The 17,511-nt window shown below is 38.1% G+C and overlaps 1 protein-coding gene across 1 annotated transcript; it reads left to right on the forward strand.

Annotated features, from left to right (window-relative positions):
* The first annotated feature begins 4,764 nt into the window (after window positions 1-4,764).
* Window positions 4,765-16,985, forward strand: LOC127160760 (membrane-spanning 4-domains subfamily A member 4A-like). The gene is made up of 8 exons (XM_051103415.1): window positions 4,765-4,866; window positions 5,335-5,547; window positions 6,017-6,127; window positions 6,269-6,337; window positions 8,659-8,802; window positions 9,783-9,896; window positions 16,608-16,688; window positions 16,915-16,985. Exons 2-8 carry the CDS (start codon window positions 5,362-5,364, stop codon window positions 16,963-16,965), a joined length of 756 nt encoding a protein of 251 aa, XP_050959372.1. The 5' UTR covers window positions 4,765-4,866; window positions 5,335-5,361; the 3' UTR covers window positions 16,966-16,985.
* Window positions 16,986-17,511: the final 526 nt, after the last annotated feature.

Consider the following 17,511-nt stretch of genomic DNA (forward strand, 5'->3'; position numbering starts at 1 on the left):
AGCTGAATGGTTGGATGGTTGGATGGGGGGATGGAAGGGGTGGACGGGTGGGTAAAGTTTTTTTTGTTCTGTATTTGGAATATGTTGAGTGTTGCAATATAGGCACATGTTTACTTGTTTGTATGTATATTAGCATGTGGGCATTTGCCCAGTCAAGTCGGTTAAAATGAGAAACTGCAGTCAGGTCGAGACCCTGATGAGGACGACTAGCGTGCAGATGAGCTTCCCTGAGACGGTTTCTGACAGTTTGTGCTGAAAATCTTTGGTTATGCAAACCAATTGTTGCAGCAGTTGTCTGGGTGGCTGGTCTCAGACAATCTTGGAGGTGAAGATGCTGGATGTGGAGGTCCTGGGCTGGTGTGGTTACAAGTGGTCTGCGGTTGTGAGGCCAGTTGGATGTACTGCCAAATTCTCTGAAACGCCTTTGGAGATGGCTTATGGTAGAGAAATTAACATTCAATTTATTGGCAACAGCTCTGGTGGACATTCCTGCAGTCAGCATGGCAATTGCACGCTCCCTCAAAACTTGCAACATTTGTGGCATTGTGCTGTGTGATAAAACTGCACATTTTAGAGTGTCCTTTTATTGTGGCCAGCCTAAGGCACACCCGTGCCGGTGATTACCTTTCAACTAATTAAGTATGTATGTTATTGTTGTTATGGATTTAGAATAAGTCATGTGCCTCAACAAGTAAAGTCATAACATAATGATTGAAGCAACCTGCCAAGCCATGGCAAAACTCGACTTGACGGTAACACACTGTAATCCTCAGGTTTCCCATGCTTCCAGCCAATGCAGCCTCGAGTCTAGCGACCCGCAAAACTGGAAAGGGTAGAGCGCAAAGGCAGTCCACATGTTAAATGTGATTGTGACCGAGATGAGGAAAAGCACACGATCGGAGATTCGTCTTGAAAAAGACACTCTCAACGACTGTGTGTGCTGTAGGAAATTTCTCTTTTAGGCTGGATTGCCCAGGGGAGGAATTTTTACAGAGGTCGTGTGAGAAAAACACACGCATGGCAGATTTGGACGGGAGTGAAATCTCAAAGCACGTCTGTGAAACAGAAATTTCTCTAACGTCCCCCTGTAAAACTAGTCCCATCCGAATAGAGCTTAAGCTTGTGGCTGGAAGCAGTGTTGTATTCAAGTCCAGTGTCGAGTCCTAGTTTTTAATCAATTGAGCAGAGGTGGGACTATTAAAGAGTTAAAGAATTAATGATTGAAGTTAATGAGATAACTAAGTGACTAATTAAATGATGATTGTGCATTAGTGATGAACACCTGCTGTTATTGAGAATTACAGAGAATCAGATGTTAATGTTTTATTGGTTAAAATTACGCCACCATCATAGAGATCAGTGTTTGCTTTAGTTGGGCTCTTGACCCTTTTACTAATCTGTTCACTGTTTCACAGTGAACATTTGTGCATTGTTGAACCAAACTTTGAAGTAGCAGATGAGCTTACAATATCTGCCTATAAATCATGATAAATCAACATCATTAAGTGGTCTCTCTTTGGTGTATTGACTGATATTCAAGCTATTACTGAACTGCAAAAAAAAGAAGTTCTATTGTTATGCTGTAATGACATAGATTTTTCATGCAGTGCATTGATGGGAGAGAGAGAGATCTAACACAGAAAGTCAAGTGTCAAGAGCCCAACTAAAGCAATCACTGATCTCAATGATGGTAGCATAATTTTAACCAATAAAACATCCTGACAATTAGATCCTTCTGTAATTCTCAATAACAGCAGGAGTTCATCACTAATGCACAATCATCATTTAATTAGACACTTAATTATCTCAATTTTAACTCTTTGAAAGTCCCACCTCTGCTCAATTGATTAAAAACTAGGACTGGACACTGGACATGGACATGACACTATCTGGAAGTCAGTTGTAGTTCTTGTGTTTCTCTTCCATTTAGTGATTCTGGTTGTTAAAAGCAGGTGTTCTAATCATATTATGCACTAATGCACAATCAGCACTTAATTATCTAATCAATTCATACTGTGGACAGATATAAGTGTTCATTTAAAACTGAGGATATTGCTGTGGGTTTCAAGGGGTTAAAGGTGTAAGATGAAAAAAAAAACAGTGTGAACCATGAATTAACAGTAAAAAAAAAAAAAAAAATAATAATAATTAAATAATTTATGGCTACAAACTGTAGAAAACAGTAATTTGCTGACAACCATAAATTAAAGGAAAAATCTGTAATATACTTTGAAAAGTAACATTCAGATTTTAAGTTAATTAGACTTGGTATGATGAAGTAGATATCCCCGCTGGGGATGCATATTCATGCATATTCATATTCAATGATTTACCTTCACCTCTGCCTTCTTGACAGCCCATGGACAGTTTCACACATTACATTACCCTGTTTCTGATTCATCCTGATCATACATACATGCATTGTCTCGCTTATGGCATGTGTTTTTTATGTTTGTTTGTTTGTCAAGAGTGTTTGGTGTGGTTAGTCTTGCTGGTGGCGCTGGCGAAACAGAGCGATTGAGCGTCATGCGCTTATGACATCATGGGCTGAGCAAAACAAATGTCAAAAGTGTTAAAAGACTGACGAATGTAAAAAGAACCATAATCGTTTGTATTATTTATTTTATTTTGTATTTATTATGTTGAAATGAGATTTTGTTCATAAAATATTGCAATTGTGTATGTATAGAGGTTATGGAAAAATGTATTGTTTTAAAAATGGTACGTCCAAAGAAGGGGCAGAGTCTGGCCTATAAAAGGGGAGGCCAGACTCACATTTATCACTTGTTAACCAAGTCGAATGCAAGCGTGCAACAATAGTGCCGTGAACAACCCGCATCAAAGCGAGTATATTGAAGTTACTCTTTGTGTATATTTTTTATATATATATTTTTATCTTTATTTTCCAGTTTGTTGTTTCTTTGTTACTTTGTATTTTTTGTCCAGGTGAATACACTGTAAATATGTCTTCACGGCATCACTTGTGGACTTTTGTATATATCTACAGTGCTGTAAATATACTACACCTTGCACAAGAGTGCTATTGTGGGTAGAGCCATCATTTTTCACAACTTCTATGGACATTTACACATCCCCAAGTGAGTTGGTGGTTCTCACAGTATAACGCTTAGGTATTAGTGAAATTTCATAGAAAAAAAAAAGTAATTAACATAACATTATCATCCGAAGTCATTAACTGATAAGAAGAATAAATATTAAACTGAATTGTATTTGCATGTTTTTGCAAAGTTCGGAAAGTTTCCTATTTTTCGTAATGTAGCTCTGAACAGCCCATGAAGTCCACCCTTCAGTAGTTTTCACTACACTCTCTGCCTTTTTCAGACTTGTTGCATTTGCATACTGGGCCTGAAATACCTTTTAACTAAAGTACAGGCATGATGGGATATTGGTACCTTAACCAAATGGTGAAATTCACATTGTCGACCACATAAAATGGGTCATAAATCATGCTGCGTTGATCGTTACTTGTATCACATTTTGTTTTAGAATACATACATACCTGTTTTCAAACTTGCATGTAGGTTACTTGTTATAATGTACATGTCACAAATATGCTTAGCAAGAAGCACAACACAAAGATGAACGTCAAAGGCAAAGTCTTTAATATAATCCACATAGGTAAATTCACAGAAAAGGTAGCCAGTGGGACGGAGCGACAAGGCGCAATTGGAGGAGTGGAGTCCTGAGGCGATGGCGGGTCGACGACTGGCCAAGGCCGAGCCAGAGGGATGAGGGATCCTCCAGCCACGACTCCGATGGAGAATGGCAGATCCGGAGGGCCTTCCTCAGCATCCTTAAGCTCCACTGTTAATTCCTCCATCGCATGCGATGTTGCCGGACGTTGGTCAGATGTGACAGCCTCTGGCTTCGGGGCAATCCTCAGCTCTGTCACTCCACTTGGCGTTGACTCATCGGTCGCGCTGGGCTTAGGCTCTCCGTCCGCGGTGGGCTCGGGCAGATGCTCCGTGCTGCGGGGTGATGTTAGGCTGGGCCCTGGGTCTAGGGTGGGGCTGGTGTTGTCGTCCACGGTCATCGAAGATCGGTAAGACACCAGCACCCACTCGATGAAGGTGGCGAGGCTCTCTCGAGGACCCTCCCTGGACAGTTGCACTTATGTGACGGTGTTCAGTCCAGCTTGATAAAATGAGCAGAGGCAGCTGTCTGGGTAGTGTGTCAAGTTCACAAGATACATAAAGTCGGTGATGTGGTCCTCGAGAGAGCGTTCCCCCTGCTCCAGCAGGAGGACGAGGATGGCTGGATCATCCATAACAGAATAATAAAAACTGACAAAACTGAAAAACAAAAATGCAGGGGAAGCACGCCGCTTACTTTTTTTTTTTAAGGGTCCAGTCTTCTGTCACAAATATGTGTAGCAAGAAGCACAACATGAAGATGAACGTCAAAGGCAAAGTCTTTAATATAATCCACACAGGTAAATCCACAGAAAGGGTAACGAACACATGTATGCATTGACGAGACCAGACAATCAATTACAGAACAGAACCAACAAATAAAAGGATGCTAGCAATACAACGACAGGTGTGGGTGATTAACTAATAAGCACAAATGACAAGGACAGGAACAGGAAGGACCAAATATAGGCACATGAGGAAGAAACCAACATAAACAGTCCACAGGGGTGTAACAGTACAGCATTTATGAATACTTTTTTTTTTTTTTAACTGTTTTTTTTTTTTTTATAAAAGGGAAGGTACTTTTACATTACCTGGTAGCAGTGGCCAGCTTTGCCACCCCTCCTAAATCACCTTAGTTTTTATAAGGGCAAAGTACGACTGCAGGGCAAAGCAACTCAACTGAGCAAACTGAAGAGAGGATTTTTCTCTGGTATAACAAAATATATTTTTATATTTATGAAAAAATATTTATAAAATTTATATTTTTAATATAACTTTTATTACTTTTGACTACATGTCTTTTTATTATGTATCTGCATCTTGTGGTTGTTTTTACCTAAATTGTATTAATGAATTAATGAATTTCCTTTATTTATTCTATAATGGCTGGTAGACCAATTTTGTAACTGTCTTCGGAAAAGGGCATCTGCTAAATGCCTTTAATGTAGATTATGTAGATCAGTTTTAACATAAGCTGTTAATATAGTCTATTCTCTATTTTCAGGGGTTAATAAGAGTTTTTCTAGTTGAGGACAATAATGTGATGACTACAATGTGACAACTATATATTTAACACTAAACATAACGAATATAGATTTTTTTAATGAATAAATAAAATAAAAATCTGTTTTTTAATCATACCCTTTACATGTTTTGATGTACTGTAATTTTTGTATAGGTAAAGTTTACAGATTCGGAAACAAGAATGTCCCATACAGGTTTACCCGTGAACTCTTCAACATTCGTCATTCAGGTTCAACCACCAACACACACAACACCAGTTGGGGCAGTGACAAATGCTCCTACGCCTGTTTATGTCCAACCAGTAGCAGGAGTTTCTCCTCTTCATGGACTTCAAGCATTTCTGAAAGGCCAACCAAAAGCCCTTGGGGTAAGAATTTTTGCATATTTTATTGTGTATGGCAGTGTAAAGTAAGAAAATTACATGAATAAATTCTACAAGAAAAAAAGGACTGGTAGGCACATTAAACACAGTATACACTGTTATTGTATAATGTGACTTATTTTCGTGGTGACAAATTAACGAAGACCTATATAAAATAAGGTTTATCATTTACAGAGTAACATTTACTGTGTGCCAGGCACAAAATTAGTCACAGAGAAGAATGTTTTAGGAGTTGAAAACTATCAAAAAATGTTGACTAATGTACAAAGTTCACAACTGCAGGGGGTGGGGGGGTGGGGGGGGGATATTTTTCTAACACAATTATAAGTACATTACTATAGTTGCCATAAATTTATATTGTATATTTTTTATTTCGGCCCCCAAAAGTTGAAAATGTTTTACTTTCTAAGAGATTCTCCTGTCCTACCCTGTACTCTTTTCTTGTTGGTCACAGACTGTTCAGATAATGATTGGTCTGTTGAGTTTACTGTTTGGGATCGTGTTGACACTTCGGGCAGAATCCATCTTTGTCTTTAGTGGCATTCCTTACTGGGGATCGGCCATTGTAAGAATTTTTTCCTGTCTTTTTTTATTTATATATGTGTGTGTGTGTGTGTGTGTATATATATATATATATATATACACATACACACAAGCTACATATTCCAACGGAAGCCTCCATTTTGATCTTTATCTCTCCTCTCAGTATATTATTGCAGGCTCACTCTGCATTGCTGCTGACAACAAAGTTAATTCATTCTACGGTTTGTGTTTGGTATGTACAAAACACTTTGGGTCCACACTGGTGGCATCATAATAATATGATTAGCATTTTTGTGCATTTGATATAAACAATTCCTGCAGATAGAGATTAACTCAAGCGCTGTGATGATATAAGCTAATTTTATCTCCTGAACACAACACCCAAACTTAATGAAACTTCCTACACATAGACTACAGGCCATTTTGATATTTCATACTAAATTGCATCAAAATTGCACCTATAGGGGCGCTACAACTGAAATTCCTTGTAACATAACATATAACTTGCCTAAACTTGGTAACTAGTAGCCCACTAACAACGTAAAATATGATGTGTACCAAATTTTGTAGAATGAATGAATGAGTAAGTAAGTAAATAAATAAATGTGTCTCTTTGTGTTCATGATATTTTTATTAATTTACATGGTTGTAGTTTTGGTTCTACAAAACATTGCTGCACATCAGGTCAGACGGTCATATGTTATACAATAAATAATAAAATAATAAAAATGTAAAAGACCTTAAGATAAATATTTTTTAGCTGCAAAAAATAACTGCACAATCAATTGAATTTGTCCTGTGATATCCTATGACATGCAATTCCTCTAAAGTTAAATGTTTTTCCACATACAAAATATTATGATCACACCTTAAGTCCACTTCCAGAACAAAAATTGACAGATAATGTACTCACCCCTTGTCATCCAAGATGTTCATGTCTTTCTTCCTTCAGCTGTAAAATAAATTATGTTTTTTGAGTTAAACCTTTCAGGATTTTTCTCCATATAGTGGAATGCTATGGTGTCCCAATTTTGAACTTCCAAAATGCAGTTTAAATGCAGCTTCAAACGATCCCAAATGCGGTTGTAAACGATCCCAGCCGAGGAAGAAGGGTCTTATCTAGTGAAACAATTGGTTATTTTCATAATAATAATACAATTCATATACTTTTTAATCTCAAATGCTCGTCTTGTCTCACTCTGCCTAAACTGTCTTTTTCCGGTTCATGACAGTTAGGGTATGTTGAAAAAATTCCCATCTCATGTTTTCCCTCAACTTTAAAATCGTCTTATATTGCTGTTTTACCTTTTTTTATTGAGGGTGTTTGATCTTCTTTGCATGTTCACTTTCCATAGACTGGGTCGGTACTTTAGCAGCAATGTAGAATGATTTTGAAATGATTTTTGAAGTTGAGGGATTGTAACAGGGAGTGAATGACGAGAGGCGAGCGGATCCATTTGCAAGCTATTATTATATGGACGAGACAGATACATAGTCGGGCAGGCAGGGTCAAACAGGAGCAACAGGTAAAACGCAGGCAAGACGAGAAGAATAATCCCTTAACAAGCGATAATCCACAAGGCAGGTGGCTAGGCAGAAGAAAACGAGAAAACCAGGCGAGAGATCAAAAACCAGGAACTAGGAACAGGGCACAAGAAACTAGGAAACGCTAACAATGGGGATAACAACAATACAACAATCCGTGACATAAACTGGGAAAGTCCGGGGCTTTATAGGAAGCCTGATTGGTCACGGGGGATGACGCAATCAGTGCGGTGGAGGATGGGAGATGCAGTCCGAAGTGCAAAGTAACAGTCAGAGTGAAATGGAAAGGTGAGAGTGACATCTGGTGGTGAGCAGTCCGCAGAGCACCGACCAGATTCGTGACAGGGATAAAAAAAAAGTTTGGAGTTTTCCGACATACCCTAACAGTCTTGAGGCAGAATACACAGAGTTCAGGGAGAGCAAGATGAGACGAGCGTTTGAGATTGAAAAGTATTTAAATTGTATTTTTTGAATGAAAATAACCAATTGTTTCACTAGATAAGACCCTTCTTCCTTGGCTGAGATAATTTACAATCACATTTGGGATCATTTGAAGCCGAATTTAAACTGCATTTTGGAAGTTCAAAATTGGGGCACCATATCAGTCCATTATATGGAGAAAAATCCTGAAATGCTTAACTCACATAACATCATTTCTTTATGGCTGAAGAAAAAAAGACATGAACATCTTGGATGACAAGGGTTATCTGTAACATTATCTGTAAATTTTTGTTCTGGAAGTGGACTTCTCCTTTAAGATAGAACCAAAAAAAAAAAAAAAAATGTTTGTACTAACAGTAAGGGAAAATTTACAGTTGTCCCTTTTGACACCAGCATATTTAGTATGACTAAACAGTCCTTAGTGAAAATTATTTGGACTTTGCTGACTTTGCATTCATGATATATATATTTTTTTCAATCTACATAAATATGTGTTAATAAAATGTGTTAAAGTTATTCCCAATCTATTAATCAGTTTTATGTTGATGTTATTTTTTCTGCCTATAGGTGAAAGGTTCACTTGGAATGAGCATTTGCAGTGCTATAACTGCAGGCATCGCCATTATTATAATTCCATTTGATTTGGCTATAGGGCCATTGTACAATTACTGCGAAAATTCTGACTGTTATGAGTTCAAGGATAAGTATCAGGTATGTCATCAACGTTTACATCTGCATTTATGTAGTAATCATAGTAAGATCACTGGGCCTCATTTATGAAACGTGTGTAAATAGTTAGTTAGAAACTTTATAGGGTGCACATGCACGCTCATTTAAAATGAAATAATCCCCACCGATGAATTACAGCTACACAAAATATATGTCCAGGAAGGCAATGGAATATTTGGTCTAATTTCTCAGGTTTGGCTCCAGTATATTGCAGAAATGGTGGCACAGCATTTTTCCAGCTGAGATGCTTTGGCTGCTATGATTTGGGTTATCCACGGTGGCAACGTATTATTAGCATCTCATTTTTAAGGATTTTACTAAATATAAAAATAACTACACTAACCAGTAATATAGACTTCTCCATTGTTATAGGTTGGTTGGTTGGTTGGTATTTATTCCACCCCTTCTCTATTTACAGCCGGGTAAATAGTGACAGTGACAAGCGCTGCGTTTTACAATTATTAACTCAGCTATAAAAAAATAATAAATAAAAAAGAGGGCAAGGGCAAATGAACTTGTATTTATTATGGCAGTGCATCAAAATTTAGGGTCATCAGTTTGCTAAAAAGTACACAGAACATTTTACGCACCATTTACACGTGGTAGGGAGCAGGTGTACATTTCTTTCCTACCAACTAACATTTTAAAAATACGAACATATTCATGAATTCAAAAGTTTACGTCAGAATGGCTTTACAAATGGTTTACACTCGTTTTTCATGAATGAGGCCCACTGTGTGGTCAGTACACTTGTCAAAAGTAAATTCTTAATCTGCTCACATCTGTCCAGTCTTTTTTCCCCCAACATCAGAAGTAGTTTATATATCTCTTACTATTACGTATTTATAATGCAAGAAGGCATTGACATTATACATTATACATTAAGCAGTCACTGCACCAGTGTGAGTACTAAATATCAATTATTTTAACATAATTTGTGCTAATGTTGATTTTCATCTCAGACCCTCTTCGGGGGAATCGGTACTGTATTGCTGATATTCGCCTTGCTTGAGTTTATCATCTCCATCTGTCTGTCAGCATATGCTTGTAAAGTCTCCTGCTGCTGTTGTCCACAGGTAAGTAATGCATCAAGACAGTGGTTCACAAACTTTTTTTTGTCAGCTGAAACCCTCAGAAATGTATTGGAAATAGTTACTTACTGTATTGGAATAGTTACGAGAATACTTTTTGATTACATTTATTGAATACATTTATTTACACTTTTATTCGAATGAAAACAGTGTATCCGCGTGACGCAACTGACACAGAATGGCATACGCAGTTTGCGTCCAGTGGATACTTTCCAAAATGGTGAAGTCGTTATTTTTGTTTTCTCTGCGTACAAAAAGTATTCTCGTAGCTTTGTAAAATTATGCTTGAACCACTGATGGTAGATGGACTATTTTGACGACGTCTTTCATACTTTTCTGGGCCTTGACAGTGGTATTTACTTGGCAGTCAATGGGACAGTCACAAACCTCCTGGTTTTCATCCAAAATATATTACATTTTGTGCTGAAGATGAATGAAGCTTTTACGGGTTTGGAACAACATGGGGGTAAAGTATTTAAGGACAAAACTTTCATTTTGGGGTGGAGTAACCCTTTAAGGATGTTCATACTTGCGTTCATGCTTTACAAGAACCAACAAACACTAAAACTTACAGTGCATCAGGAAAGTATTCACATCTCTTTACTTGTTCCACATTTTGTTGTTACAGCCTTATTTCAAAATGGAATAAATTATTTTCCTTAAAATTCTACAAGCAATATCTCATAATGACAACGTGAAAGAAGTTTTTTTAAAATCACATGTAAATAAGTATTCACAGCCTTTGCTTCAATACTTTGTTGAAGCACCTTTGGCACCAATTACAGCCTCAAGTCTTTTTGAGTATGATGCTAAAAGCTTGGCACCCCTATTTTTGGGCAGTTTCTCCCGTTCTTCTTTGCAGGACCTCTCAAGCTTCATCAGGTTGGATGCACAGACATTTCCAGATCTTTCCAGAAATGTTCAATCAGGTTCAGTTCTGGGCTCTGGCTGAGCCACTCAAGGACATTCACAGAGTTGTCCTGTTGCCACACCTTTGTTATCTTGGCTGTGTGCTTAGGGTTGTTGTCCTAGATGAACTGTCGCCCCAGTTTGAGGTCCAGAGTGCTCTGGAGCAGATTTTCATCAAGGATATCTGTGTACATTGCTGCATTCATACTTCCCTCTATCCTGACTAGTCTCTCAGTTCCTGCTGCTAAAAAACATGGTATTGGCCAGGTGATGAGTGGTGCCTGGTTTCTTCCAGGCTTGACGCTTGCATCAGGCCAAAGAGTTCAATCTTTGTTTCATCAGACATGAGAATTTTGTTTCTCATGGCCTGAAAGTCCTTCAGGTGCCTTTTGGCAAACTCTAGGTGGGCTGTCATGTGCCGTTTACTGAGGAGTGGCTTCCATCTGGCCACTCTACCATACAGACCTGACTGGTAGAGTGCTGCAGAGATGCTTGTTCTTCTGAAAGGTACTCTTCTCTCCACAGAAAAATGCTAGAGCTCTTTCAGAGTGACCATCGGGTTCTTGGTCACCTCCCTGACTAAGGCCCTTCTCCCCGATGACTCAGATTGCCCTAGGAAGAGTCCTGGTGGTTCCAATCTTCTTCCATGTATGGATTATGGAGGCCACTGTGCTTATTGGGACCTTCAATGCTTCAAAAAAAAATTTGTACCCTTCCCCAGATCTGTGCCTCGATACAATCCTATCTCGGAGGTCTACAGACAATTCCTTGGACTTCATGGCTTAGTTTGTGCTCTAACATGCACTGTTAACTGTGGGACCTTATATAGACAGGCCTTTCAAATCATGTTCAATCAACTGAATTTACCCAAGGTGGACCCCAAAAAAAGTTGTAGAAACATCTCAATGATGATGGAAATAGGATGCATGCACTCAATTTTGAGTGTTATGGCAAAGGCTGTGAATACTTATGTACATGTGATTTTTTTTTTTAATAAAAGAGAACAGAAACAGCAAAAACACAACAAAAGTCCATGACCGTTAGAGTTCGCCCCCCTCCTGGAAAGGTGCGTCCTCGCACCGACAAACAGTCCAACAAAGGAGGGAGGGTGGGAGTTCAGGAGGAGGGGGTAGAACAGGAGAGAGGCAGGGAGAAAACAAAACCAAAGGAGTTGTTGGATTACAAATTTAAGAATCTGTTTAAAATATGCTGGTCCTATGCATATTTGTTATAGGTAACAACATGAACTGAAAAAGTTATGTATATTGTGACAATCTAAGAGCCGGCAGCCCAGGCCCTGAGACAGTAACCTTCTGTCTTTATGCAGTTCCTGAACATCTGCCAGGTTAAGTGTGAATTCTAAGCTCAAGGTACAACTGTGCCTTTTGTTTAAGCACCTATGCATTTGAATGACACTTGTATGCTGAATAGATCAAGGCTGGCAAAATCTTTAACTGAGCTGTTTTCCTGAACCACATTTGCATGCTTTGTTTAGATTGATTCCACTTCTATGTACTCCTCCCACTTCAAACCTATATACTCTGCTGTGCTGAGATTTTGTCAGACTTTTTGATGACTGCAGAGCTAAGCAGCGAGTATCTGAATAAAGAGAAACTTCTGCTTCAAGATATCCAAAAACGTCTCCTGGTCTCTAAGAAAAAAAAAATCACAAAAGAGTCCATGGCGGAGTGGATGGTGGGAGGAGCCAGAGAGGAGCCAGGAGCAGGAGGAGCCAGATGGAGGTTCAGAGACCAGCCAGGACGAGGCCCCAGGGCGGAGTCGATGGAGGGAGGAGCCATGGTGGAGAGATGGCAAGCAACACCCTGGAGACGAGCGATGGAGACGGAGCCGCTGGAGGTGGAGACCCAGGTGGAGCCGAGCAGACAGAGAGCCAGGGCGACAGAGAGGATCCGGAGGGCCAAGGCGGAGCTGACGGTTCAGGCGACCGAGGCAGAGGCGGGGATCTGGAAGACCACGGCAGAGACTCAGGCTCTGGGCCGATGCTCAGCTCAGTCGCTGGTTTCCCAGCTGGCTCACGTGTCGCGGCAGGCTCAGGCTCTCAGTCTGCAGTGGGCTCAGGCAATAGCTCTGTGTCGTGGGATGATGGCTGGCTGGTCTCTGGTTTGGGAGTGGGGCTGGAGATGTCCTCCTCGGCGGGGCAGACAGAGAAATACAGTCCATTTCTCTCCAACACCCATTCCACAAAATGGCGTAATCCTCTCTGGGACCGTTTGCTGGGAGGCGTGCCTTACACTGCTCGCTTAGGCTGGTGTAATAGAAAACACTGAGCAAGCGGTCTGGGAAATGTGTAAGGCACACTAGATCAAGAAACCTGGTGTAGTCCTCCAGCCAACTGCTCCAGGCAAAGGAGCTGGACAGTTGGTATATCCATTCAGGGAGGAACAAAACGAATACAAACAAAAAGGAAAAATGCTGCAATGTATTACTCAAAATGAGGGCCGGTTATTCTGTCATGTGCAGTCAAAAAACAGTCTTTAATAATAAATCCAAGGGAAACAAACACAAAGACCAAAGACCAAAACAAGAGAGGAACCAGATCAAAACAGCAAGCATGCCACAAACACAAGAGAGGAACTAATGACTTAATTAACTAGACCCAGTAAACTGAACTAACTAATCAGGGCAACTCAGGAAAACTAGGTCAAAGCAAGACTAAGGCAGGAGAACAGAAACAGCAAAAACACAACAAAAGTCTATGACCGTTACACTCACAGTAATTGCACTGTGCACATACAGCTCTTTGCTCTAAAACATAGTTCAACTGACTTTACTGGTCATTGCTACTATTTGGTGAATTTTATGTCCCCATTAGTAGATACAATACAAAAAAATCAAAATTATGTCCCCAGTACAATACTAGGGGTGTGACACCACACCTAACTCAAGAGACAGTATTGAATGAATTATCATATGCAGTAACAAGAACAATGTCCACTGTAAAAGCACTGTAAAAGGTTTTGCCACAAACTCAGCTGACTGGTTTCTCCTATATGATTTCACATGATTCTCTTGAGACATTAGAACTGTACTCTCTAAAAAATGTTGGGTTTTTTTAACCCAACTGCTGGGTTAAGCCTGTTGGGTCATTTAGTTGGGTTGTTTTTGTGTTGGGTTGTTTTTGTGTAACCCAACATTGGGTTACTGATTTTATCCAATCAAGTGACAGTTAAGAGAGTAAGCCACTCCCCCTACTCGACGAGCCAAGCGCTACACTGTAAAAAGCAACCTATAGAATCTACTCAATATAATGGGGTAAACTGATGTAACAATTCGCACTCAGTTTGTTTGGGTAGATTCTATCCTATATGTCTGAGTAAAGAATACCTGAATTTATCAGCTAAGACAAACTAAAAAAAAAGTAGGTTAAGTCTACACAGCAAAAAGCCCAGTGTTAAATGAACTCTCCCGGGAGTTTGAGTCCATACTCAAGAGTGTTAAAATGAACACTGAAGCAGTGTTAGAGTTAATGAGGTAATTAAGTGATTCATTGAGTGATGATTGACCATTATTAAAGACGCCTGATGTTAATAAGCAGAATCACCAAAAGGAGAAAATCTAATTTTGTAAGTCGCCATTATAGTGGTGAGTGTTAGCATTAGCTTAGCTCTTTACCAGTAACTTCTTAATATTAGATTTTGTTTGGGTGTTGTAATTGAGTTACAACAGTCAGACAAACCAGAAGAAATGAGATTTTGTGGTTTTGGTTATGTTTTGACAAAGTCATGAAGTAGCGATCGGAGTAAGTGAGTTGTATTTTGTTTATGTTGCTTTAATCAGACAGGTGTTTCTGAAATTTATTTGACCGGAAAAAATATAAACATTTTTTAGATTTAGACACACAGATATCAACATTCAGCATGAGAATCACAACAATGGTGACCAACAAAAACTTATGTTGTAGCCAATCAAAACTCATCCATATTTCCCATCATGCATTGTGGCATGAATAAATTATGAGCTGATGATTTCTGTGATGTTTAGAGTTGATCTGTTTCTGAATATGCTGTTTGTCACCATTTTTGAGATTCGTATGCTGATTCATGATGTCTGTGTGTGCCTAAAAGAACAGCTTTTGAAATTTTTTTTTGATCGGAGGAGCTTGTAAAAAGTCCATTTAAAATGTAAACAAAAATTCAGGCTTTATCATTTTTTTTCTGCTGTGAAACCACAAGGCAGTTGTAATAAATAAAGGATATAAAACTGTAAATGATTTCAGTGGCTCAAATTAAATTTATTTTAAAACAGAATTATCACCACTGCATGACTTTTGCTCTTTGGCTTGTCTGGCTAGTTTAACTAAACAATTGAATAAAAGCTAATATTAAAAAGCTACGGGTCAAGAGCCCAACTAATGCTAACACTGACCACTATAATGGTGACATAAACATTTTGGTGTCTTCAATAATTTTCAATCATCACTCAATGAATCACTTAATTACCTCATTAACTTTGACACTGCTTCAGTGTTCATGTTAACACTCAAATAAACTCCCGCGAGAGTTCATTTAACACTGGGCTTTTTGCTGTGTAGACTTTATCTACTTTTTTTTAGTTTGTCATAGCTGTTAAATTCAGGTATTCTTTACTCAAATATATAGACAAACGGAGTGCAAATTGTTACTTCAATTTACCCCATTATATTGAGTAGATTCTATAGGTTGCTTTTTACAGTGTACCTTCTCTTTGATTATTGTTTATTTTCTTTATTAAATATTTCAGGTTTGTTTTCAACCAGCAACGTAGTATTTTTTTTGTCAATAGTCTAGGTAAATAAAACAACCCAAAGTGTTGGGTCAAAGATTTAACCCAACAAGTTGGGTTAAAATAACCCAACGCTGGGTTTGTCCATATTTGACCCAGCGTTGGGTTACCAAAATAACCCAATTTGGGTTATTTTAACCCAGCGTTTTTTTAGAGTGTACATGAGCTTCTAACTTCTGATTGAAGTTTATGTGACACTCTAACTGAACTCCTTTCTACAAATTTATTACAAAAAGGCTGTCAAGAGTTTAAAAACTTCTAATTACTCGCACATCAATTTTGGCTGAGAAATTAACCATTTAAAGTCATTACCGTGTTAAATGAAAAAAAATGAATAGACACTACAACATGTAGCTTTAGAGAAAAATATTTTGATTCAACATTGCAAAAGTAATGATAATAAATGGGTATTAATGTTACTCTAAATATGAAACTAAAATCTCTAGTAAGTGGTGGCAAGTCTCACTGCCTTAATGAGTGAGTCATTCAGTCCTTCATTCAGCTGCTTCATTTAAATGGCTGATTCATTCAGAAATGATGCAAGTGACTATTTATAGTTCACTGGGGCGTTGTACCCCACTGACTATTTTGAGAAAAAAATTATGTCATTCTGAAAATACAACTATATTTTTTATTAAATAACACAAACTCCTTATCTACAGGCCCTACTGTTTTCATATCATATATAACTATAATTACAAAACAACAAGCTTTAAAACACTTTTTTTCTTATTGCTGAAAATTAGATAATTTACTGTGAAATCCGTTTTCTCTCATCACCAGTGTAAGCTTCATGGTGAAAACTTCTACATCACTCTTGTCATCGTAGTCTATAGTTACAATAAAAATGTATTTTGATTTCATCTTGTGGTTATTTTCAGAAAAACAGTAGGGGGGCATTTCCTCCCACTCTACCCTAATACTGGAACTGTCTGCCAGTGTTCTTGCATTTATGGCATTTTACAGTAATAAGTCATAAAACGCTAAATGTGCATTTTTCCATAGGTGCCGTATGTTCCACAAGTTGTACATCCACTGCCCTGTGATTTTAGGCCCTGTCATTACCATGATATTAATCGTTCAGAGGTAAGAAAACATGTAACAGCAGTTTAATTGGACTTTGAGTAAAATGGTAAACAAAACAATGAAAAACACAAAACATCATTATTTGGGTTTAGTGTTTATTTGAGTGTCCATGTACTGGAAATGTGTAAAGAACTGTGTAATGGGTGCAGTAGTGGATCGATATTAATAAGTAAAAAAAGCAATCAATAAGTAAAGTTTGTAAATTTGTTTTGTTTTTTTCATACAGATACCTGTGGTCACCAACCCTCCTGCAGACAATCCTCCACAATACAGTTAATGTATAAATAAATAAATAAATAAATATACATATGCATAGTAAAACAAAAGGGGGTGATCCTGCAGTCTTCTGTGATGGGACACATGGACTTGGACTTCCCTAAGGTTTCCTGAAACTCTCTATTGTCATGTCATCGGAAAAGAGCACATATAAGCAAAGAAGCAATCAGTTAATCAGATTACACATTTTACAGATTTTTAAAGTCACATATGCATAAACAATAACTATAGATAGCACTAATAGATACTATTTTCCTTAAGTTACCTAATCATAAGTTATGTTTTGATTGCTTAATACTGTATAATCTGTTAGAATAAAGTATGCTAAATGAAAAAAAAAAAGGCTTATTATTGTTTTTCCCCAATGTTTAACCTTTATTTCAACAGGCAAGTCACTTGAGAATGAATTCTCATTTACAACAACAGCCTGGTAGGAGAATATCAATCTCTTAGAGAACATACATATCATTAAAACTTAAAAAACTTAATTAAAACAGGAAAATGAGTTTCTTAAACATGGATGATGGAACTGCGTGTCAAGAACTCT

Source organism: Labeo rohita, unplaced genomic scaffold, assembly GCF_022985175.1.
Source record: "Labeo rohita strain BAU-BD-2019 unplaced genomic scaffold, IGBB_LRoh.1.0 scaffold_45, whole genome shotgun sequence".
NCBI classification, from domain to species: domain Eukaryota; kingdom Metazoa; phylum Chordata; class Actinopteri; order Cypriniformes; family Cyprinidae; genus Labeo; species Labeo rohita.